This window comes from Pavona decussata, unplaced genomic scaffold, assembly GCF_977016875.1.
Source record: "Pavona decussata unplaced genomic scaffold, jaPavDecu1.1 SCAFFOLD_602, whole genome shotgun sequence".
NCBI classification, from domain to species: domain Eukaryota; kingdom Metazoa; phylum Cnidaria; class Anthozoa; order Scleractinia; family Agariciidae; genus Pavona; species Pavona decussata.
The window spans coordinates 5,693,560-5,718,142 of record NW_028145860.1 but is presented as its reverse complement, the minus strand read 5'-3'; the positions used below and the strand labels follow the sequence as shown (position 1 = coordinate 5,718,142).

General features: G+C 39.7%; 3 protein-coding genes across 3 annotated transcripts; 1 reads left to right on the top strand and 2 right to left on the bottom strand.

Moving 5' to 3' along the window:
* Window positions 1-89: 89 nt before the first annotated feature.
* LOC146449639 (LITAF domain-containing protein-like) lies at window positions 90-1,491 on the bottom strand. The gene is made up of 2 exons (XM_085101868.1): window positions 1,116-1,491; window positions 90-293 (listed from the first exon to the last, which is right to left on the bottom strand). Exons 1-2 carry the CDS (start codon window positions 1,313-1,315, stop codon window positions 182-184), a joined length of 312 nt encoding a protein of 103 aa, XP_084957994.1. The 5' UTR covers window positions 1,316-1,491; the 3' UTR covers window positions 90-181.
* A 1,157-nt stretch (window positions 1,492-2,648) lies between these two features.
* LOC146449638 (uncharacterized) lies at window positions 2,649-6,151 on the top strand. The gene is made up of 3 exons (XM_085101864.1): window positions 2,649-3,257; window positions 3,933-4,398; window positions 5,836-6,151. Exons 1-3 carry the CDS (start codon window positions 2,923-2,925, stop codon window positions 6,142-6,144), a joined length of 1,110 nt encoding a protein of 369 aa, XP_084957990.1. The 5' UTR covers window positions 2,649-2,922; the 3' UTR covers window positions 6,145-6,151.
* Window positions 6,152-6,169: 18 nt separating this feature from the next.
* Window positions 6,170-24,561, bottom strand: LOC146449637 (centromere protein I-like). Its single transcript, XM_085101863.1, has 23 exons — window positions 24,356-24,561; window positions 24,103-24,240; window positions 22,501-22,619; window positions 21,502-21,609; window positions 20,552-20,600; window positions 20,008-20,054; window positions 19,154-19,243; window positions 18,740-18,796; window positions 18,058-18,126; window positions 17,153-17,284; window positions 16,272-16,392; window positions 14,673-14,758; window positions 13,003-13,120; window positions 12,245-12,309; window positions 11,642-11,757; window positions 10,895-10,997; window positions 10,031-10,084; window positions 9,513-9,637; window positions 9,379-9,427; window positions 8,722-8,858; window positions 8,195-8,294; window positions 7,383-7,424; window positions 6,170-7,033 (listed from the first exon to the last, which is right to left on the bottom strand). The coding sequence occupies exons 1-23, from the start codon at window positions 24,417-24,419 to the stop codon at window positions 6,938-6,940; spliced, it is 2,085 nt and encodes a 694-aa protein (XP_084957989.1). The 5' UTR covers window positions 24,420-24,561; the 3' UTR covers window positions 6,170-6,937.
* Window positions 24,562-24,583: the final 22 nt, after the last annotated feature.

Genomic DNA, 24,583 nt, shown 5'->3' with positions numbered 1-24,583 from the left:
AACATAAATAAGCTTATGGCAATGTACACCACCCACACTCGCTAGCCTAACATTAAGCTTAAAGCTCCAGGCTCTGCTCTTAAACCTAATCCCTAGAACTAGGATACTAGGGTTTTCAGTGAGTCTTTGTGGCTACTATCTGCAGTGGCTTAGTATCTTGTGACCATCCTTTTGCCTGCTGTCAGCACAGCCTGTTAAATTTGCCCACAGGTGCTCTGCAGTTTGGACATGTATGGATGACATCCTTGCATGAATCAATACAAAATGGAATGAGGCAGCAGCCTAACCAACATCTGAAAGAAAAAAAAAAAAGAAATGGGTGAAATTACAAAACAAAAACAAAATAACGGAGTACTGTACATAAGTAAACAAGAATGTTTTAGCTGAAACATCATTTTCACTTCCTTACTTTTCGTTTTGTGATAAAAACGGAAATTTTGCCTTAGTCAAAGGTTTCATTGCAAACGAAGTGCAAAGCAGTGGATAAGACACTGGAGCAATGTTTCCTGTAGAATTCAATGCCACATGTAAAAACTCTGGTGAATCTGAGCTAAAACATCAAAAAGCAATCTGAAATGGATATTTAAAGCAAATCTCACTCAGAAACCTCCCCCCCCCCCCCTTCCTCTCCTATGGCCGGAAATCCTACCTCTTCCCAATCTGACTGAAGAAAAAAAGGAAAGAATATTGTACAAGAAGAGAAGCAATCAGGAAGTGAGGATGAAGTTTCTCCGTATTCAGAACGTTTTACTTAAAGACTCTTTGAATGATTTACTGCACGTTAGAGTCGCACATAAGTAGGAGTGAAGTAAATCTGTACTGTAAACGATTTGTCACCTGATGTATGAGTTACGCATTATATGTTCATAAGTCATCACTTAATTTGTTTGTTCCTAAGGCCAGTTAAAATACCCAACAGGAAATCCACCTCAATAAGAGAAAAGAGCTAATCCTAAAGTAACTTTCACAGTAGCTAATTTCCGTGTCATTAAAAAACGGCATATCTACGTTTACGTGATGTAAAGTTCTCTTCATACTTTAAATAAATCAGAGAGTCGCTTAATCTCAGTCAACTTTTTTAAACAACAATACTACAGTGGTGCATTTGGTCTTACCCCATAGAGCACAACAGGCTGGCTGCGAAGTAAGTAAGGTTTCCATCCTCCTTTGTGGTAATTGTGAACACTCTGGTCTGACAGTAAGGACAACACACGTCTACTGGGACCTCACCATAAACTGGATAAACCGGATATACTGGTACTGGACTATAGCCGTTTGGACGGCTTGGTTGGTTTACCGTTGGTTGCTGATACATTTCAAATTTAAATCAAAATTCGCAGATTCTCACGATTTTACACGGTTAGTCATTCGAATTAAGTATTCTGAATGACGTTTTTCTTATTAATTCGGTAACAATATGGAGACTAGTGAATCAACACAGCTGGGATAATAATGAATGTTAATGAGTAAGAGAAAGAGCATAGAGCATTTTCCATTTTCGAATGCCTTGAAACAGCCTGCCGGGTGAACAAGGTAATGGAGTTAGCTTGTAGAGAAACTGTGGTGCCGCGTCGGTGGGGAGTGGAACGAACATTTGGTTTTATCAGTGATAAGGTTATTTCGCCACCATAAAGAGACGTTTTGCCCTACGTCGAAGGGCTAGCCCTCGAAACGTCACCTCTCCAATCTCTTTACGGTGGCGAAATAACCTTGTCAACTCAGTTGATAAAACCAAATATTTCGGTGAAACAAGTATCACAAAAGCCGTTTGCTCTCGAAGGCCGGCTATAACGAAAAACGTTTAACGAAAGATACAGGTTTTCCGGGTCCGCTAATTCTCAAGACTGTTGACCATCAGTTTATTTCTCCTTACCGAATGAACTCATTGTGAGGCAAACAGGGAAATGAGAATAAACTGTGACAATCGCTCACTGGTTACGATAATACCGTTTTTATTCACAGAAAAAGATAACACGTGCTCTGATTGGTTTAAACTACTGTATTCATTATAGCTATGATTGCATAGAATTTTTTTTGGGCATAATAACCCCCTGATTTTCAGGACATGTCTCCTTGGATGAAATGTAAAATTTTCTTCCTTTTTTTTCTATAACTTGCTAGGGAAATGGAAACAGCTGTTAAAACAACGCCACTTTAACTAGTTTCTCCACGACAGTTCTTGTTCTCTCAGCTTTCACTCATCGTTGTTACGACAGAAAGCGTTTTCAGTTTCTCACTGAAACGCTAACAGAGATTTCTCATCTCCAAAAAGTAGCAGAGATGACAAAAATAAATACGTAAAATAAGAAGACTTTGCTTGCAGGGCACAAAACTTCTCACAGCTTGTTACAGTTTTACCTGAAAAAACTAAAACTAGAGAAACAAGAGAGCGCCATTTCCGAATTTGTAACCTTAAGAGGAGCTTTGTTATTTCTAGTTTGTAAAATAAGAGGATAATTTTAATAACTGGACATGGAAACAAACCGTATACAGTAGTTTTCCGATTTTCAGATCAGAAGCCTCTAGGTCGAATCACCATTGAACCGAACTGTTTCTTGTGTTTGATTAGCTGTAGGAGTTGTTTCATTTTAATGAATTCATTATCGGGAAGAACAACACATGTGCTCTTTCAAGTGGACAGTTGGTTCTCATTCTGAGTATTACACGTATTCGTTGCGAAAGAAAGGATCTAATAACAAAAACGCTACTCATTTTGCTTAAATCATTTCGGTCATACTGATTTTGGCAATACAACAGTTTTCACTATTTGAAGGATTTAGACTTGGGGTTACCAGACGCAATTTTACCAACAGAAGAAGCTACCTGTTTACTGCACTGTTGATTTCTGAGCCGTTGCAAACGTTTGGCATACGTAAAGCAGAAGTTACGCATTTGCAGAACGCAGCATATTTATCAAGAAACATGCTGAAAATGCAAGCGTATTTCACCCTTGCATTTGCCCTAAAATTGGCTGTCATTGTACACGGATCTAACGTCGTTGAACTGAATGCGCAAAATTTCGACAAACACGTCGACGGCGAGAGATTCGTTTTCGTATTTTTCTACGCCGCGTGGCAAGACCAAAGCCAAAAATTTCTTGAGTGGTATGAAGAAGTAGGAAACGCTTTTTCTCAACGAGATGATGTGATCATCGCTAAAGTCAACGCGTATGAGGAAATGAAGTTAGCGACGAAGTATTGGGTCGATCGGTATCCGGCGTTTCGTTACTTCATCAAAGGAAGCGTAACAGAAGAAACGTGAGTATACAAATCATATACAATCAGGTGCCCTGATACAATATTATTTTTGAAACAGTGGGCATTAGTTTAAAGCGGGAGAAATTTTCAAATCATATTGTGTTCAGTTTTCAAAATGTTGAAAACAAACCGGACCAAAGGAAAGTACCGCTATCCAGAATGGTTACACTTTTGGTTTCCATCCGCTGGCTCAAAATCTAGAACCACCTTGTAAGTCATGATAAACAGCACCACAGGGAAGTAGTGCTGACGCTCACGATTTTTCATTTGAAAGATCAAATCTAAGGATTTCATCTACAAACTCAAACGTTAGAACCACCTTGTATACGAAAATTCAGTAACAGTACCACAGGAAAGTACTGCTCAGTAGCTTTCATTTGAATGGTCACACTTTAGGATTTCACCCACAGACTCAAAAGTTAGAACCACCTTGTGCAGTATTATATAAAACAGCACCACAGGAAAGTACTGCGCAATACCTTTCATTTGAATGGTTATACTTAGCATTCGAAACTTTTAAGTTTCCGTCTATTTTACAAAACTGAATTCCAGTGGAACACACTTTCAAGGCGTTTGGACGTTCTCGAAGCTTATCACTGTAAATAAACAGAAGCCTCAGCAAATAAACCCATTGTTGATTACAGTATTAGACCTTCTATGCTGTTTCCATTTCAGTTACAGAGGCGGTTATCTTCCAGAAGACATGAACCGCTTTATCCAAACCAAATCTTTTCACCGCCTCAACACGGGCATTTTCTTGACTCCAGTCATCGATCTAAGCTCCTCAAACTTTGAACGCATCGTAAAAGACAGAGCCCGAAGCATCATGGTCCACTACTTCAACGGCAACTGCGAGCTGTGCAACACTTTACACAATACAATGTATGATGTCGGAGTCACCTTCAAAAACGAACCTAAGTGTCTCATTGGTCGACTAAACTGTGACTCAGAGCCACAGATCTGCGTCCAGCAGGGTATTCCACATTATCCAACGCTGAAGGTGTATCCCCAGCACAACAAAGATGGCGTCATATACGAACCCGGAAAGAATCAGGAGAGTTACAGCGAGAAAAATATGACCGCGTTTATGAACGCTCTATGTGGTACACAGAGGATCTTACGAGGAAGGCTGAATGAAAAGGTCAGTTTAGTTTTCAGTAATGTTACCTTTGTGTGATTGTAGGCTTGACCATTTTCTGCTTGAGTAGTAGACAGTAAAACTTAATAAAAGACCAGCAAATGATCCTGGCGACTTTTTACGAAAGTGAGCCTTTAGTAAAACTCACCAACTGTCACTAAATTTTGTTTCACTCTAAGTTAATCTAGAACTGCCGTAACATGGTCAATTTTCCTTTACGGGTAAACTAAGGTTTGGCTTTGGATATAAAATAAAATACATTACAGTCAAATCAAGCCTTCAGTGCGACCCCTCCCCATCCATACTTCTCGAGAGAAAAAGCAGAAGTAGTAAGCTGCTCACTTTTGGTTATCACTTGTTGTATCGATTCGGTATTTGCTTTTAAAAAATTCGCATTTCTTCCGCTTCGGAAAACTGCTTAAAGAACGAAAATTTACGAAGGCTAACTCACGAAGGTCAGGTAATCCCCGCATAGGTAGCCTGTCCTAGGCTGTTAGTAAGACTAGCGATACCTCCAAGACTACAGACCGTTTGACCACGAGTCATCCTTCTGTCATTATATCGTTAAAGCCCGTGCGCATGCTCAAACCTCAAAACGTACCACATGGAAGAGAAAATGACTACAATGTCATATATATACATGACTGACTCTCAGTTTAGTCAGTAAGGTGGAACTGAGTTGTCAACGAAAGGGATCTGTCTCATATGGTCTAGGGGCCGACTTTTCCCTCCCTCACTGTCTTGTCGGGGACAAGGTATCAGAAAGCAGCGCGGAACCATATTCAGCTGGCATAAGCGAACCGCGGGCCGAAATCTCGTGGTGCATCGTCATGGCACAACGCTCCGGCAAACCGTCCAGAGGTACCGCTGTCGGCTGTATTTTTCTCTCTTTTTCAGCCATTTTGATATAAAGGCTGGCAAGTCGCCCGAAGACATCGTAAGAAAAGAAGCGTTTCATTCATGTCCCTTGTCATGTCCTTGTCAAATCGTCGACGGGTATTGTGTACTACTCATAGCCTTAAACACGTTCCCTTTTTACGAGCCTGACAGGGGTCCTGACAGGCAGGAAAAACAAACGAGACATTTTTTACCCAGGTAGAACCAGTGTTTTGATAAAAAATTTCAGCAAACTAGATATTTAGAAACGTTCCAGCCAGTTAACCGTCTAATGTATTCAGTTCCCAGCCAGCTCTATTCCAGCCTGCAGAGCGGGTTTTTAGTCGAGTGGTCTCATCAGGAACTCCTGATGGTTTATTGGTTGAGCCTCGTACCAGCAACGCGTTTAAATCCGGTTGAAGCCTGGATTATTTTTTTTTTGTCTGTTTGTTTAAGATTACCTAAGTTGCGTTTAGAATTAGGAAGATAATTGTTGTCTTTTTCCTCTTCAGTTAAATTGAGCTACCGAGAATGATGTTTTTATTTATTTGTTTGTTTTTGCAGGCGGGTCTTCTTGATGACTTCAACGAACTAGCTGTTCGGTTTATGAAAGAACACAATCGACGCGATGAGATATTACTTACAGCAAAGAGCAAGGCTCTAGCTCACAAGTTCCAGACAGAAGCGCACTTTTACCTGTCCATTATGCTACGAATATCGCAGCATGGTGCTGGAATAGTGGGAGACGAAATTGATCGATTGGAACGCTTAATCGCCGGACCAGTACATGCTAACAAGGCGGACGAACTTGAAAAACGGAAAAATATCCTGAAACAGTTCCAGGTCTTGCATTACGAGAGAGATGAACTGTAGCAAGCTCAAACAGCACTGATCTCTCTGAAGCTTCCTTACTTTTGATTTAATGACGCTTGAACACTTACAGTTAGAACAGTGTATCTACAGGATAAATTGTGCCTTGATCCATGAAAGATTTGTATTTCATTTTGTTGCAGTTTTCTAACCCATTTATATTGATTAATGATATAAGAAAAGCGGTTTTCGAGCCCATTGACTGGCTAACTATGTTATTTACAAAGTAACTCGGTCGGTTCGTCTGACCAATGAGAAGAGCATCCTGTTTTTGGACCAATCGGGAACAAGACCGGCAAAAACTAAACCTGATTTGCCTTGCCCGTGCTTTCCCGCGCTTGGCACCATGCCTACGTTGTACGTCGAGTTCTGATTGGTCCAAGAATATTTCTTTGGATTAGCCAAATGTTGGTTACCATGGTTTTGGATTTACAGTATAACACAGTAAATCATCAGAAAAAATCTCTAGCAAAATAGTATCTATTTAGAAAAACCTGTGAATAGAAATGACTTTTATCCAGGGTCAATGTTTGTGGTTTAGCTTGTGATGGCCCGGAGTTCACAGGCCACGGGTGACACCTACATTCGGTTATTTCGCGTAATCCTCGCGAATCGATGAGTTCCTTATTTAACGTCTATACATAGACATATGACGCCTTGATAAAAACCGTTCGACTTAAAGTTGATTAAACTAAACCTTAAAGTCGTTTTCTTGTGTAAGGGGGATAAACCTCTTAAAGTCATCTTCCATCGGGTATCCTCGGTGATCCCGAGCCATTGCGATCCCAAATCGATCTTACGATCGGGGTCTGATGAAGGTATCCAAGAACACGAGGATACCACCGAGATTTCTCTGCTTCAAGTATTCCAGGTAAGCTCGCCTTGAGCGACCCTGTGGAAAAGAGCAAAAAATTAAAAAAATGAGAAAAATCTAGAAAAACATATTGAAAAGGACTATGCCACGGGGATTTTGTTGTTGCTTGTCGAAATGTTTTCTAAAACTGTGGATACGTATCCTTCCTCATCAGCCAGCATGAGTAAGAAACGTTCACGCAACGCTACGATTAGTCTCCCTCGCAGCAGTTGTGTCTCGTCACGCAACGCTCCTCCCCACGGGGAGCGTTGCGTGACGAGACACAGAATGGCTGCGAGGGAGACTAACTAACAACCGACGACTCATCTTCCTTTCACGTTCATGATTAGTTTCAGCTCGTTTTCGAGTGAACAAGTTATAGAATTACCTTAATTAAACTTGGGGTGAGCTTCATTCCCTCAGGCTGAGTCTACAAACAAAATACACAATAAGACGTCATACTCTAGCAGTGCAACTCAAATGAAACAGTTGTGTAGAGACTAGGTAAGCGGCCTCTCCCTAGCTTTGCTTAGTTTGAGTCCCACTGCTGTTCCCAGTGAGCTCACCTCTTCAGCAAAGGGCAGTCAACAAAGAAGCGCATGAAGCTACTGTAGCATGTGACAAATTTGGCGCGAAAAACGCTCTGTCCTGGTGCATTTTGGGTAGGCCTCAACTTTTCACAAGGTAGTGAGAACACCTTGCGGCAAAAGCATAAGGTCCATAAACACAAGAAGAATGAACACGTTCGTTCTTCTTGTGCTTATACTTATGCTTTTGTTGCAGTTTTTACTAGTGACAAAAGGAGCGACACAAGCACAAGGTAGTCAACCGATTTTGTCCGCCATCTTGCCAATCAAGAGCAAGTGATAGATGGACGATCAGAGGTAAAATTTCAGTTTCCAAGGACGAAAAAAATCGAGACAAAAAGATAAGGAAACGCGTTGGGTAGCTTGAAAAGTATGCGAAATAACTTGCAGACTGCTGACAGTTGCCCTTTTCTCTTTGCGTTAGCCGAGTATTAAACCAGCTTAGCGCGCCGTGATCGGATCACAAAAGCTTTCTCGTCCCGTGGTCTCTTCAAGACACAACAGAAATTTCGAGAGAGAAACATACTGCAAGCAGTCAAAATAACTTGCTGAGCCGGTGTTCTGTTAATGAAGAGTCAATTAGGTTTCGTTGATTATCGCATGACACTCTAACCTGATGAAGAAATCTCCAGGCTTCCCCAACCAAAGATATGTGATGGTGGATTGAAAACAACTCGTTCATATGACGGACAGAAAGTGAGTCGGTCACAGAGCTGGAAATATAAACAGACAAAATAATGTAAGCCACACGAGTAACCCGTTTAACCATATAAATAACGACGTACGTACAACCATGGGTACAGATAGCTGAAAGAGAATGAATCCTTTTTTTATGTAATTTAGTATTAATAGAGCGGTTTTCAATTGAGTCTCGAAAGTTTGGTTTTGCTTTATTATGTTCTGATTGGTTAGCAAAACTCGCGCCACTTTCTCAACCAATGAGAAACAAAACCAAAACCAATCGTGCGTTGCTCGGACGCGTTTTCCCGCGCTTTACGCCGGTTACGTACATTTGCTTCGAATTCTGATTGGTTCATTGCGCTGTTTACGTTTGTCGTGATTGGTCAGAGTAATTACTTCGGTTTTGGTTATACGACACTCAATTGAAAAGCGTTCCAAGGTACAATAAACACCACTGACCTTGGCATGCTAAAACAAAACGATTTATCTCTGTCAATGAAAGCTTTGTTTCTCCACAGGCTATCACAGACATCCAGAATGTACTGGTTAAACCTCTGTATGCTTTGAAATCCATCAGGAAATGCCACAGGAGTCACCTGTTTACAAGAAAATTCATGTTTTCATAATGCAATCAGTTTCATAGCCGACCTTCCGGGAAAACCGCCAAGAAGCGTCAGAGGTTGAACTCTAGTTGATATGTGCAGTTCTGCCAGTTTGGGAGAACGTTTGGACTCTGAGGCGCATGTTTTCGTGTACTGGGGGTTAGGGAAATTTTCACGCCGCAGCGCCCTCCTCTATTTTACACCTTCTAACATTCCTGAGGGAAATGAGAGACTACTGAGAGTCTTGAGGGTTTAAGTGGACTCAAGTAGTGGACTACAACAAGAAGCACCACAGCGTATTATGGCAACAGTATCTAAGCAAATAGATAAATATGCAGGGGTTTCAATAAGTTTTGAAATAGCCTTCTGAGCTAACTAAAGTAGGCGGTGACCTGTTGAAATTTTTTTTAATAATTTGAGTGAAAATACGGACAAAGTAGGCGACGGTAAGCATAGTAGGCGGCGATTTTTGCCGGTTGCCGTTTCTAATGAAACACCTGAATATGCGTTTTACCTGTGTCTCTCCCTGTGATATTTTGAGAGATTCAAACTCCTTCTTGTACCTAAGTTAAAAAAAAATAAAAAATGATTCATTACTGATCAATCATCATTCCATCACATCACATTTCTTGAACTATAGTTCCTTACTTGACAATGATTTGACATAATCTTGAGACAGCCATTGAGTTATTTGCAAACAGCATTCTGTAGATAATTCCCGATGAAGGAATCTGAACAAATGGAAGGGAGAACTGCTGATGGGAAGTTGACACCTACAAGGTGAAAATTAAAAAAAACCCGCAATATTCAAACAATGTGATTCATTTGTTTTACAAGGGTAAGGAAAAGTCATGCAGGAATAAACCTGTGGTCGAATTGAAAAGTTAAAAAGCTTGGTTTTGTGTAGATAGAGAAGATGAAATGCTCGGATGGAACCCTTGAGGAACGTGACATCTCGGCCAACAAGGAGCATGCCAGCCGGTAGGTAACAAACCCGAGTGCCATTGCCTTGCTGGACAAAAAGCATTCTCACCACTGCAATGCATCGTCACTGTATGCCTTGGACTTTTGGAGTCCAGAAAGAACTTTCATATGATGTGGGTTTTGATTCGCACGCGTGACCCTTTTTCCTAAGCTTGTTCAAAGAATTGATGGCCTAAACTCACCAGTTCAAAAAAGTTCAAAACCCAGTGTTGTAAAAGGATGTGGTCTTCTTCGACCTGTCACAACAAAAAAAGACCAATAAACAAACAAAAGAAAACAAATCAACAAAATAAGTACAGAAAATAAACAAACAAAATAGACGAACAAATAAATAAATAAAAAGATACATGAAGTAAATAAAATCTTTAAATAAAGAATATATGAGCTTTTTTGAATTCCATAGGCAAGTGAAAATAAACGATAAAAACGAATAACGTTTTATTCCTAGATTTATATTACACTAAAACGTATCTTACCGTTACTGACAGCTTGTTAGTAATAACAAGAACCGCACATGCTTATTGTCTATATTTTGTCTCAATTTTATTTCTAATTTTCATTTATTCTCTTCGTCTGATTTAAATACTAGAGCAAAGCGAACAAGGGCGCTTCCAAGTTTGATTTGTTCATTGCTTCACTTGGATTTGTTATGACTGACTTGATGTGGTTACTTAAGGTGGTTCACAACGGTTTCCAGCACTTCCCTACAGGTATCGATCATTTCTACCACTCTTTATCGGTGAATACTTTAATAATGGTATCAAACAAATGTCTAAGCATTAGTAAACAAGCTATGATCATTATTTCGATTTAATAAATCGAAAACATAACTATAACTTGTTCACCAATCATTAGACATTTGGTTGATACCATTCTTGTTTTATTAACTGATAAAGAGTTGTAGTATTGATCCGTCAAAGTTTAAGCGCTGGAAACCGGTGGCAGCCACCTTTTAAAGCGTTGCTTTCCTACAGTCATCGGAAAAAACGCCCAACTTTTGATGATGGCATTAACTTCATGTCTTTCCCGTTTGTCAGATCACTTACCTGTAGCCCCACAACACAAATCCTGTCCACAAATTGAATAAAGTCATAGACGGTCTTGAGCGGGTCAAACGGCTCCACTTCATCTTCAACAAACAACGACACGCTGTAAGGATAAAACAGCAGCAGATAACTCACAAGTTGCTATATTTTTATGAAGGTTACGACTTTTTTAGAGTAAACATGTTTCGGGTGAAACCTCATCCATCTTCCATTTTCCTGTCTGCTGGCTCTACGGAAATAAGGTCCTCTATACGATACAATACCCGCATATACGCGGTTAAGCCGCCCACTAAGACACAACGCAGACAACGACCGTGCATAACACCCACTAACGAAGACATCAGTAAAACACTTGATTACTACAGACGCAGATGGAGATTAGGTAAAAAATTGCTGCTACATCCTGTTGTTTGCAACTCAGTGAAGTTTTATTTCCTCACATTATTCTCTCTTCCCGTGCTTCACCTCATACTGCAACAAACGTCACTGACACCACCGTCTCTACACTTTCTTTCGCGAATCTGTCGCTTTTCCCAAAAGCATTCTCTGAAAAAAAAGGAGACTTGGGGCAAGTCTACACCGTCCCTCCTTCGCCGCCTTCTCTCCTGCTCTCCCAGGCCTCCTACCACTTGTTCCACTCGTTGATTTCTCTCCCTTCTCCTTTCCCATTACGGGACCTGTTGACAAGCGGCGTCCCCTTCACTGCACCACGTTCCACAGCTAAGCGTTTTATAATTCCCCACTCACCTGGCTTGGTCACGCGCTCTGTTGGTTCGCTCCTCCTGAAGTAGCTCTTGTTGCCTTGGTAACTCAACAGCCAGAAAGTTCCTCAGCATTTCAGTGAAGCAGTACATTATTTGACACTAAGGAAAAACGAACAACTTACTCACTACTGACCAAACATTCATCAGTCCATCAACAATAGGCACGCAAAACGTGCATAACAGATGATACTTTCGGAGTACACGTGACCTAGAACCCAGTGTTTTTCGGATGAATCAACACAAAAATCCACAGTGCAACAAAAATCAATAAGTGACTTAGGTTATCACCAGACTGGTCAAAGTGGATTGGAAAGCAATTATAAAACAGGCAAACAAGAAGTAGAAAAAAGGCAACTTTGAATAAACGCAAGCACAAGCCTCAAATCATCAAAACAGACACAGAGCAGCAAGGTACAATAAGGCGTTTTTATTTCGTTTTATCAGCTGACAAATGCCACCTTTTGAGAAACTTGTTTGACAGCTCTTAATACGAAGTTTGAAGTTCGGATATCTACGATAAAAGAAAAGTTCAGCTCCTGAATTATTCAACATTCTTCCACAAAAAAAAAACCTGTTACTAACTTACCTTCACGTAAACTGGCGAGGAGAAAAAAAGCTTTCTGAGATGCTCAAGAATTAAGTCATTCAAACCTACAAATGAAACAAGAAGAACTTTTGTAAATAAGACATATAAAATTTTCTGCCGGCGCCAAGTGCGAGAAGACAAGTCACCGATTCAGAGCTCGGGTTGATGTCCCCCTGGTGTCAAGCGCGGGAAACAATGAGCGTGGTGCCAAGCGCGGGAAAATGTGCACCCGGTGCCAAGCGCGGGAAACAGTGAGCGTGGTGCCAAGCGCGGGAAAATGTGCGCCCGGTGCCAAGCGCGGGAAACAGTGAGCGTGGTGCCAAGCGCGGGAAAATGTGCACCCGGTGCCAAGCGCGGGAAACAGTGAGCGTGGTGCCAAGCGCGGGAAAATGTGCGCCCGGTGCCAAGCGCGGGAAACAGTGAGCGTGGTGCCAAGCGCGGGAAAATGTGCGCCCGGTGCCAAGCACCGGATTCCTCATTCCTGGTGCCAAAGGTGGGAAAACATGTATTCGGTGACAGGGTCGCGACAGGGGCGAGAAAATATGCGTCCAGTTTTAAGCGCAAGAACAGGAAAACTTCGATTGGCCAATACTTCAGTTATGAATGGTAAGGCCTAGAATATTTTACCTTATTTCGGGTTTGTAGCCTTTGAATCGGAGCTGAGTTCGACCTTACCTAATCAGTAAGCTCAGCAAGGCACAACAAAGACAAAATTCTGTTCCAATTCCATCATTCAATTATACGTAATTACAACTCACGTTGAAATGGCCACAAGCTCAGATGAGTGATGAGTTTCAGTACAAGCGGCCTGAAGTCCAGTCCATTCCAGGTAAATAAGTACCGCACCAAGAAGGCCTCCACGGCCGGGACAGATTCCTAAAGAAAGGAATTGTGCGATTTCTTTCTGTACAATTGGGAAACTTACTCTATTCAAATGGCGAGAAAGAGCAAAACAGATCTTCCGATGTCAAAGAAAATGTACACACCTCTTACTAACCGAGTTCGAGGTCCGTATTGTAAGTTACGGAGCGAGTTTTTTCCGTTCCGTAACTTACAGTACGGTCCGAGAAAACGAGGTAAGATATTTATTATATCTATGAGGTTAGTCGGGTGCGCGAGAAAAGAAACCAGCTGAAGTTTAGCGGGCCGTACAGTGAAATACGGCCCGCAAAATTGACCAATCACACCGCGCGTACTAACTGAGAGATATTTAAGAATTGGTTCATGCTTAGCGTGCGTATATCGAGTTATGGATGCACGCGGGAAGTTTGGAGAGCACGAGAGAAGCGTAAGAGTTGCTCGAGGCGTGGCTTCTTGAATGCTCTCCAAATTTCCCAAGTGCATCCATTACTCGATATACGCACAGCTAAAAGCATGAACCAATTCTTTTATAACATAGTGAAAATAAAGTTAATGATTCCTGGAAAACAGGTTTTGTTCCCGATTAATTACAAAATTCTCTGTACAAAAAAAAGGGCGAAAATGGTTTCTCATATAGGTTTAATCTTTAACGTTTCATTCAACTTCAAGCTCTTATAAATATACATTTTTATGGTGTTGTCTCTCTGTAAAAGTTTTTTAATAACACAGCGCGTGCATGCTTCCCCCATCTGACTTGCACACGTCATCGGATGGACGCACGGCCGTACGTATGTTGAGAAATGTACCATGGTGACGCCAACAGGAATTAGATTAGGATGCACGCGCGCTATGTTATAATATTATTTATGTTTGGTTACGGATGGCTGGGATGGAAATGGATTGCAACTTGAAAAAATTGGCCAAACTTTTGTCTCTTGTTTGCAAACGTTCCAGTTCGTCAAATTTAACTTGGACATTACCTAATTACCAACTGAAGGACCGAAAAGACCAAGGAATAAATCTTTAACAACGTTTTAGTAAATTCTGACTTCAAAGTTTATGCTTTATCCTGGTTTAGAGTAATCGTCCTTTAAACAACCTGGTAGTCAAAAGAACAATTTTCCAATTTTTCGTGATCTAGTTACTTATGTGTCGCAAAATCAATGCAACATCGGCTATCTTGCGTCTTGTCTTTTTGCACGGTATTGTAAAAGAAAAAAATTAAGAAGCAAACGTCCGGCGTAAAAAAGAATCGGTTAACGTTCATCAAGGTACGTGCACGGTCGGAAAACATAAGTATCCAAGCTGCGGTTTAAGCTAGCAACAAACACAATGCAGTTGTAAAATTCATTCCGCGGCAACAATTTTCTCGATGAAATGTCACATGAAAACAGAATCACAACTGAACTAGCCTGCATACCAGGCGGATGAAACAGCAGGCCCTCCCAGGCGCATGAAACAGCAGGCCCTCCCTCGCAGGCCCCACTCTTTCTCGCGCCCTATGTTTCGTGCGCCTGCTACCCAGCCAGCTACAACTGACCCACAAACATTGTAGACGCAAACTAACCTGAAGGAAACATGTCAACTGCTTCAACCGCTGTAGCAATAGCAAGCCACTTGGATCTGTGTCTGACGTCGAACCGGTTAGGAACTCTATAACAATACAAAAATACTCACGAATTAAAACATCCCACGTAGACAGCATTTTTGCGATTTTAGCCTTGAAGTGGAGTAGTGACAATTGTTTGAACTGGAGAAATGTAAGCACTGCTCCAATATTAAGGCTAATTACAGACGAATAAGTTTCAACTAACAGTCTTTTCTCGGCAATTTTTACTTATTCTTGAAGGAACGTTGATCAAGTTTTTTGTGAGTCAGTCTGAGTTACCCCTAAAAAGTTCAGCTGTATTTGCTCAAGTAACCAAACGACTCGGCTGACAAGCTTCCGGCTTCACAAGTTTTCCACGGTGATCGCAACACAGTTTTTAGCACTCTCCTCAAACCAGTCTACAGAGCGTCGTTCAAAAAGTTTTTTTTTGTATATAATAATAAGAAAATTACACTCGTGCCAAACCCAATAGTTTACTCACTCGCGCAAAATATTGTTTAGCACTCGAAAATAAAATTCATATCCTCGCGCCGCCATGTAATGTCCTCTATATTATTATACATCTGGGCACATATGTAAGCTAATGCAGAGGCTCGATTTTGTAGTTTTTTTGTTTTAACTTCTTTCGTCATCTTAATAATTTTTTTCTTCTTTTCTTTTCTTTTTCTCGATTGCTTAGTTGTCTTTTTTTCCTCTTTTAACTTAACAGAAAAGTACTTTGTAAAATTCAAATACTGTATACGGTGTAAGTAATTTATATAAGTGTAAGCAACCTAAGTGTATTTGCGTATTTAGATAAAGCGTGTTAAAAAAAAATACATCTGGGCAAAGAGAATAATATGGAGTAAAGTTTGACAGTACAAAGATCAGCATAGTATCGAATCACGGACCCTCCTCGCGATCGAAGGTCCAATCTAAAGTTCGACAGGCGCTGAGCACTCCACCATTGTTCCACTAAGCACGAGCTTACGTTACCAAAGGCTTGCATTCCACACAAGGAGTTTATAGGTCTATTATAATGGGCATAGTACATGAAACCCCGATTTAACGATCAACATTCTGTGTCCCGGCAACATTTATTTATAAATCGGGAGTTCGTTTACAACGATATCCCGATTTAACGATATGATTTTGCTGTCCCCTTGCCATATCGTAAAATCAAGGTTCCACTGTCCTAGTATTACTAGAGGTGCCCCTCCCCCCCCCCCCCCCATTATGAATTGTATTCAAGTTAATTGTAATTTAGCTAATATTAAATTTTTTGTAACTATTTAATACTTGGAATAAATGCGATGGAATATTTTAAGCCTGGTGAATAAATGAATATGATGTATTATTCAGTAAGTGACACAGGCATACTCGGAACAAATGCGAGTGCTCCTATCAGGAGTTGAACCTAAGACCTTAGGTTCGAGTTCTTAGACCTGTTCGACTCCTGATAGGAGCACTCGGATTTTTTTTTTCGAGTATGCCTGTGTCACTTACTGAACAATACACCATTTTCATTTAATACTTGTGTATTAGGAGTAGAGAACAAATAAATGAAATAGACATTACCTTCGTACAAAGAATGATTGAGCCAAAAGTTCAGCCTCTGAAGCATGACAAAGTCTGGGTTACAGGACAAAACATGTTGTAAGAAGGGTGAATTGAGAACACAAGCGACTTGACTTGGAAACTGTGAAAAAAGAACCACAAGGAACAGAATAAAAGTCAGTTGCATGGTGAGACCGAAAGAAAACACTACAAAGTTTCAAGCTTCTGTAAAGAACTTCCAACTGATCTCTTGACCATTTGTACAGCTGAGTTTTGAAGTGCTTCTTTTTTGTTTTCAAACATGGAAAGCTTAATCTACCCATTGCTTGAACTTTCCAAGTTCTCGATGTTGGCAAATTTCAATCTGAAAGAAGAAACGTCTAACCGCACTGCATGTCCCGTGAGAGGCAAAACAGGGAATGGCTATCAGAGGAACCATCCCAAAACTCTCTAAAACAGCCGGAAGTTAAGTAAGTGGGATGTGCCGAGTGCTGGAGGCAATATACTCTATACTCTCAAAAGCGTTGTAGAAACGAGTAAGGGTGTTTATAAAGTACTGATGGCTTTGATACCCGTATGAATGTTTTGCCCGGCTTTATACAAACGTCTGCAAAATTTTCTGAATTTACGGAACTACATCTTCGCCATTTTTAAGACAAGACTCTCAAACGTGGCCTTATTACTAATTTTTACGGTGATCTTCCAGCAATGTCAATGCCTTTTCGTTACATCGTAATTTCAAATTACCGTGTTAAAGGTCATGAATGTAGACGACCCATAAAGGCCTGGCGGATGTAAAAGCTTTCTCGAAACATCTTGAGAAAGGAAACGACCTGCTTTAGGTGGGAGTAGTCAGTTCAAGTTTGCGAGGTGCTAATGTGAGTGCAGACGCATTCGTATACCTCAATGTTGTCAATACTTGCAAGGAGATCTTTAAACGAGGAAAGCTGTTCAATGGAGATTTTCTTCTCTGGCATCATGGCGGTGTGCACTGCGGGAATGTTGTTTGCATGGCGCTTCCTTCTCTTAGGTAACTGTAAGTAGAAAATGGTGTATTCAGAAAGCTGCTTCACGGAAAGGTTACACAGAACTGGTGGAATTTAAAATTTCATAGGTTAATAGAATTAGATTATTTTTCTTTCTCTAATGTCTCCCCTCACATTACACACAACACACGCTACACACTAACCAGTGATGTATCCACCATTAATTTGTTAAAAGGTCTGATGAAGTAAAAGGAGGTTGTGGAGGAAAAAAGGTATTTAACAATTATTCCACGAGCGCACGCTGGATATGAGATAATTGATAGCCAACGAAGCGCGTAGCACTGAGTTGGCTATAATCATCTCGTATCCAGCAAGCGCCGGTGGAATAATTGTTTTATTAAAAACAATCAAGAAATATTGGTAGATCTTGTTGATTTCGCTTTTCAAGAACAACCAGAAGGCAATTTATGGTCGCTATTTCTCGCACATGGTATAATGGCTCATATACCATAGCCGCTAAGCCAATCAAATCCCTTGAATTGCATTATGCAATGATTCAGTTTTTAATAATAAGTAATATATCAAACCCGAGGAAGAGTGTTTGATATAGCTTCTCAAATAATTAAATAATAATAATTCTTGGAGAATTCATAACATTTCCAAACCTCTTTTACAGTAGTGATTTCCTTTGTTTTCTCGTTATTTCCAAAACAACACTTCCTGACGAAAAAGGGAAAAGGGAGGGGAAGAGGTAGTTTAACTAACTGATAAAAAAAGAACCATGGTCACTGGATCGTGATAAACAGAGTAACTGTACTTACGGGAGCTTTCTCTTTTGGCCGTGCTGAAAGGAAGAAGCTATCCACTGAAGTCTGTGGATTATATTTGTTCTGCAAATGATGAAAAGGTACTGTTTTACTTACAAAATAGGTGAATTAACTGCGGGGTTTATTCTAGCTAGAAATTGGTTACTGTGGGCCCAGTAGGCCCGCTTTAGAGATTTTACAGGGCGTCTCACCATGAATGGAGACCCAGGTGATTTCAAATATCACAAAAATTATATATATATTATATATTGTCATACAGCAGTGTAGTGTAAAATGATCACTTGTCTAATCTCTTAACCTTTTGTAACAAGAACATAACCTTTCTTGGTGAAATTTTTCCATAAGTTTGATGCACTTCAGCTATGGAGGATAACTAACTACCTCAACTTTTAAAGTAAATTTTGTAAATTTTAAATCAGAAAATTATTACTGCTATCCACAAATAGTGAAAATTCCTCAGCGGCTAATCAAGGCAGGTGGCAAAGAAAGAAACATACTAATGAAAAGAAAGACGGATACAGTTTAAGTTAAACTAAATTTACTAAATGCTAATTTGAGATATTAAATTTACTAGTACACTGATGAAAGAAAAGGTCAGGGAAAAGAAAGCTTGTATAAGCAGTTCAGTCACTTTCAATCAATATCTTGACCTTCATCTTTTACAGACATTAATTACCTGAACTTTCTTGATTGCCTCTTTCCAAGATGTATCTGATTGCTTAAACCATGATTTCTAAGAAAGTTTCAAACAACGAACTTAATAAGAACCAAAGATGTTATTGAACAAGCGTAAGGACCGTCAGGATTAGAACATGTAAGACCAAAAAATACCTGCAAATACCAATTGAAATTCAACTTACAAAAACAGGAGCAAATGATAGTAAAAACTAGCTCACAATTACAAATGGCACTTTCAAGAAAAAAAGTGTCTTTCCATCAACTTTCTTTAGTTTGTCAATGATAAATTCATGTAAAGTTAAAATAATTTTTTTGGCACTTAACTGAATGTATACAACACAATACGATGACGGACATTTTATTTTTCTTTCATTTGCATTAGTCTGTTGTTCACACATTTAGTTATATGTACCTTATTTGAGGCTGATGTTGCCATGGTAACAAGGTTTGGACAGTGTATCTTGTACATGGAGAGTAAACCAGTCAAGTGAGGTTTGATTCCCTGAACAACAAAGCATTAAAAAGTGAGAAACTGTATCACATTTACCTGTTACAGGAAACTGATTATATTGAAAGCTTTGTTCACATTCAAGCAGAAAAAAGAGGCAAAAACTTGGGACAAAACCTGGAAGAAGAGAATTAGGGGCACCATGAAGAAAACCAGGGAGGGGTGGGAGGGGAGTAACATGTACAAAATGAGAGAAGGAGAGAAGAGTGTCACGGGGAGGGGGGGGGGGGGGGCAAGGGATGGGGAGGGGCAGAGAGGAAAACCATAGACAAAGCCAGAGTGGGGAGAGAGAGGGAGAACATGACATTAGAACTAGGGGGAATAAAGAGAAAGGGAAACCATTGAGGAGGCAGAGAGGATTAAATGGCCAAATGACATTGAAATTGGCTGGGAAGAGACAGCTAAATCCCAGGAAAATACAGAGGGAAGAGAGAGGTGGAAGATAACAGTCAAATGAAAGCCAACAATAAAAAAATTGAAAGAAAATGCAAACATTTATATTTAAATATACCGCTATGATATTTCATAGTTATCTTCACTCTAAAGGAATGTTCACAGCATGAGTTTGATGCATTTGCTTCTTAATTTATGAATTTAAACATGTTTCTTCCAGTAGTAGTCCTGTTATTTATGTAGGAAACTCTAATTTTGTTTCATTGCCATTTTGCTATCAAAATGACCACCCTTCTTTTTATTGCCATGTTTACAGACACGAGTCGTTAATTTAAAAATGGGCCGCATACTGAGATAATACTCACCAGACGACTTTGTAGATCCAATAGCTTCCTAATCCTGAAATGTCGCACTATACAAAAAGATAAAAATCAATACTTACTTCTACTTGTTACTTGCAATAACTACTTGTTACAGCTTGAAAACTGGTTAAACCTGAGACCAATAAATTATTTCTATCTACAACATTAGCCACCTCAGTTCAATGTTTAATGACAGAAAAGGTATCAAATCAAACTAATGCTATTGTGAATATGAAATTACCAACAGTGAAAGAATTAAATAGAAGAAAGACTCATATGGTTATTTATGCAACTTAAGCAGTTGCAACAACAAAAAATCAATCATGAAAAAAATCAGGCTTGAACAGGATTCAAACCCAATTGACCTCTATGATGCTGGTGCAGTGCTCTACCAACTGAGCTATCTAGCCAAGTGGGAGTTGGGCATATTGTGAGGTTGAATAAAATGAATTTGAATATATGAAACATATATTAAATTTTGAAATTGCTTAAATTTTTTTAGTGAGAGAAGTGTATGGGAAAATAAAGATCTCTTTGTGATACTCACCATCCTTCTTTCTTGTCAAGTAATACAGAATATGACAGATATGAGGGCACTGTTTAAGCAAATATTAACAATTATTATAATTTAAAAACACTTATCTTTAGACTTATCTGTAGCTTAAATATCACCATGGAAATCACTGTTTTCAATGATTCAAATATTGCAATGTAATTTGAATATAATTTTATGCCAATCACCAAATGCAAAAGCTATTTTAATCCTATTCACTCATAAAGAATTATTTCTAAGTTATAGAGTGGCTCTTTTGGCGATCAGTGTTCATAATAATTATGAACACTGATCGAATTTTAGTTATTAAAATTGCTTAAAAGGGGCTTAAAACTGAAGTAAAAAACTTAACAAAGTTTCCCAAATTTTCGAATCATATCTCTAGTCCTTCTTCGCGGGATAATTGTCCCCCGAAGAAGGACCAGAGATACAGTTCGATAATTTGGGAAACTTTTAAAAGTTTTTTAGATCAGTTTTAAGCCCCTTTTAAGCAATTTTAAGTTATAGAGGTTTGCATCTTAGGGCGTCAGAACTAGCCAGCCACACCAGGCAGTTTGTAAAGGGAATGCGTATAAAATTTGAAGGTCTGGTTATATGCTAGTCCTTCAAATTTTCTTCAGAACAACAGGTGCCATTTTCGGAACGTTCAAGTGTGAATTCAAATTTTTTTATACAACAATGCCTTTCAAATGGCACCCACTCCATTAAGTGACTGATTGGTGTGGCTGACCAGTTCCAGCAAATGAAAAGCGCACTTAGTAAGGTAACTTACTAAGAGGGTGACAAAAAAATGAACAAATAACCCATGGCAGGGAGCAACACTACATGTTGTCTATCATTCAAATGGTACTTTAGTATACCTACAAAGTGGTTTTTTGCATCTGATTCACCAGTTTCATGTTAGCAAAAAATACTTCACAGATCTCAATTTATTCTACACTCACCAATTTATCACTTTCCAAGAAGAGAAAGAAAATTCCATACAAGGAGTGTACGTCTTTCAGATCATCAATTCCGTTAAAGATGATTAATATCCATCGAACCAACAAATCCTGAAAGCGAATCAATGGTTGAAGATATATTAGTGTACTGTATTTCCTTTATTAGAAACCAGAGGAACTAAAATTTTTGGCCATGTAGAGAGGTTTAGTGACCAGCAGACCTGCACCTTTCAAAAGCTCTATTTTTACTGGACCCTGATAACCTGCAGCTGCACTGTTTTTAGGGCTGAGAGCATTGTTCTGTTGTCTGTTCTTTAATGTTCTCTCAACCAACCATTTAAGATGTTGCAAACAGTGTAGGCCCCCCCCCCCCCTAAGTCACCCATGAAAGATGTGGGTGGGTGGGGGAGGGGCAATAGAGTTTAAGAGCTAATTATAATGTAAATAATGTGAGAGACACATTGGAGTATTGTAAACGTCTTTGTCTTAAAGGAAACAAACAACACAGAGACCAACCAAGCCTCAAACCACTGACCCTGCAATCTTCTCACAGGGAGTACGATTAAATGTTTGAAATGCTAACCACTATACTACCACACCTACACAAGGGATTGTTACATGTACAGGGAGAAATGGGAGAAACACAGAAGATTTAAAAAACCTTAGAGCAGAAAACACGCAGCAGTATTTTGTATATTCTCTGAGAAACAATATTTACGGCATCATCATCATCATCATCATCATCGTGGCTTGGTTTCACAAACAAAGATCTATAAAGGGGAGGTCCATGTCGACTGCAAACATGCTTGTGGCTGATGAGGCCAATACAGCACCGGCAGGGCTCAACTGCTGGTGAAGGGCTGGCCTGGGTTTGGTACAGTATAGTCAGCTGACAAAGCACTTTCTAGATCCAGTTCTGCCATTACTTGAGACATCTTGAGAGGGTTGCTGATCTAAATTCAAATTCTCTAAATATTAGACCAACATGGCAATTCTTCTTACCTTAACATTAATGGATAGTTTGTTGGTACAAATCCTGGAGACAGCTATAACAACAGCTGAGGAAGGTACCAACCTTTGAGGGATGAGGCACTTGATGAGTCGTGCTGAGACACTATCAGCTGAAATATGACGAACACAACTGATAAATAAAGACTAACATTCATGATAAATAAAGACTGTGCAAACACAGATCTTGTTGAAATATGTGGCACATTTTGATCGATTTTCATTATGGTTGATTGGGTTCAGTTATGTTCTGCAATCGAACACAATCAAACTCTCACAACGTTTTTGTGGTTTCCAATACATTTGATTATTGAATCCAGTCAAACTCAATAAGTAAATATCAAGATTTCCACACAGCCCCATACATATTTAAGAATTATTACGAATACATTTTGCAACTCAATCTCTATTCATGCATGCTGTTTTTAGAAGAGGGTTAGTATGACAGTGTCGAAATACCTCTTCTTAACCGAGTTTGAGGTCTGTACTGTAAATTATGGACCAAGTTTTTTCCATTGATTTATGGCCCAAGCGTGAAGTGCGCTAGCCATAAATCAATGGAAAAAACGAGGATCCACAACTCACAGTATTGACAAAGAAAACAAGGTAAGTAAGATATTTATTATATCTCTGAGGTCAATCAGACATGCCGGAAAGGAAACTTTCAAATTTAGTGGGCCGTAGAGTGAAATACAACCCGCAAAATTGACCAATCACACCGCGCGTACTAACTGAGAGAGATATAATAATGTATAATATTATGTATGTATGGGGCTGTGCAGGAAAGATTTCTGCACAGCCCTGTTATTATACACCCAGGGGGGGTACTCGGGGATACATATTAGTGACGGGGACGTGCGAAGACCTTTTTTGGGTTTGAAATTCTCGGCTTGGGACTTTTTTTGGGTTTGAAATTTTCTGGTGGACTTTTTTTGCCCTTAAGATTTTGGCGAGGACCTTTTTTGGGGTTGATGAAAATCGTGCCCTACCATTCTTGATTTTACACAAAACGATTTCACTAACAAGTTTAAATCATGCAAATAAAATGACAAGACAAAGACAACTCTCATTAAGTTATAGCGGTTTATTTGTTAACGATCAATCATCTTGTATCAGACTTTTTTTGGGTTACGTCTTTGGCTGCTGGACTTTTTTTGGGTTTTCCTTAGCGTGACGGGACTTTTTTTGGGTTTCAAAATTTGGCCTCATTCGCACCTCCCCGTCACTAATATACCCGAGTACCCCCCCTGGGATTATACATGCACCACTGTCATACTAACCCTCACAAAATGACTACATAATTAATATATGGGGCTGTGTGGAAATCTTACTGTAAGCTTATATAGCTCGTACAATGTGGGTCGGTAGCTATGGCTTAACACTAACGAGAACCCCACCCCCCAGTGAAAAGACATGTCCAGAAGAGTTGCAGATAAGAGAGGATCACAGTTGAAAAAGCTGGTAAATTTAAGAAGATTTGGGAAGACCCACATCAGCAATCAAACTCAACTGAACAATAATTCACTTGAAAAGATTTCCGCACAGCCCAATATTTTCTGTACGGAAATCTTTCCAAGCTTGCAAACTATAACTAACCATATTTTCCACAGGACGCTAACTTGACCAAATTTACGAGTTGTTCGGGTTGAAATCCATCACTGTAGGCTACACTCTCAATACTTTCAATTGCAAGAGCAGTCTCGACACTGATCCGAACTTTAGAAGAGGACAAATCTGCAAATAATAACAACAGAAATCTCCAGTGTCAGCTGTTGTTATCATATTGTTATCGCTGCATACAGTGCTGCATACGAGTGTAGGGTCACTGTGCAAAACTATATCAAAATACCTTGTTTCACCAAGAAATCTATGGCTTCATCTGCTTTAACACGGCTTGGTGAATCATTGGTCATGATTATTTCCCACTATCAAGGAAGGAGCAATTCGCATTTTAGAAGAAACTTCTCTGAAAAGCATGAAAACTCGTTCATCTTGAAAAAGTTTCGACCAGGCGCGCCAAAATTCGAATAGCACGATCCCAGAAACCTTAGCGCGGAATGCCTCGTCCCGAGTTGAT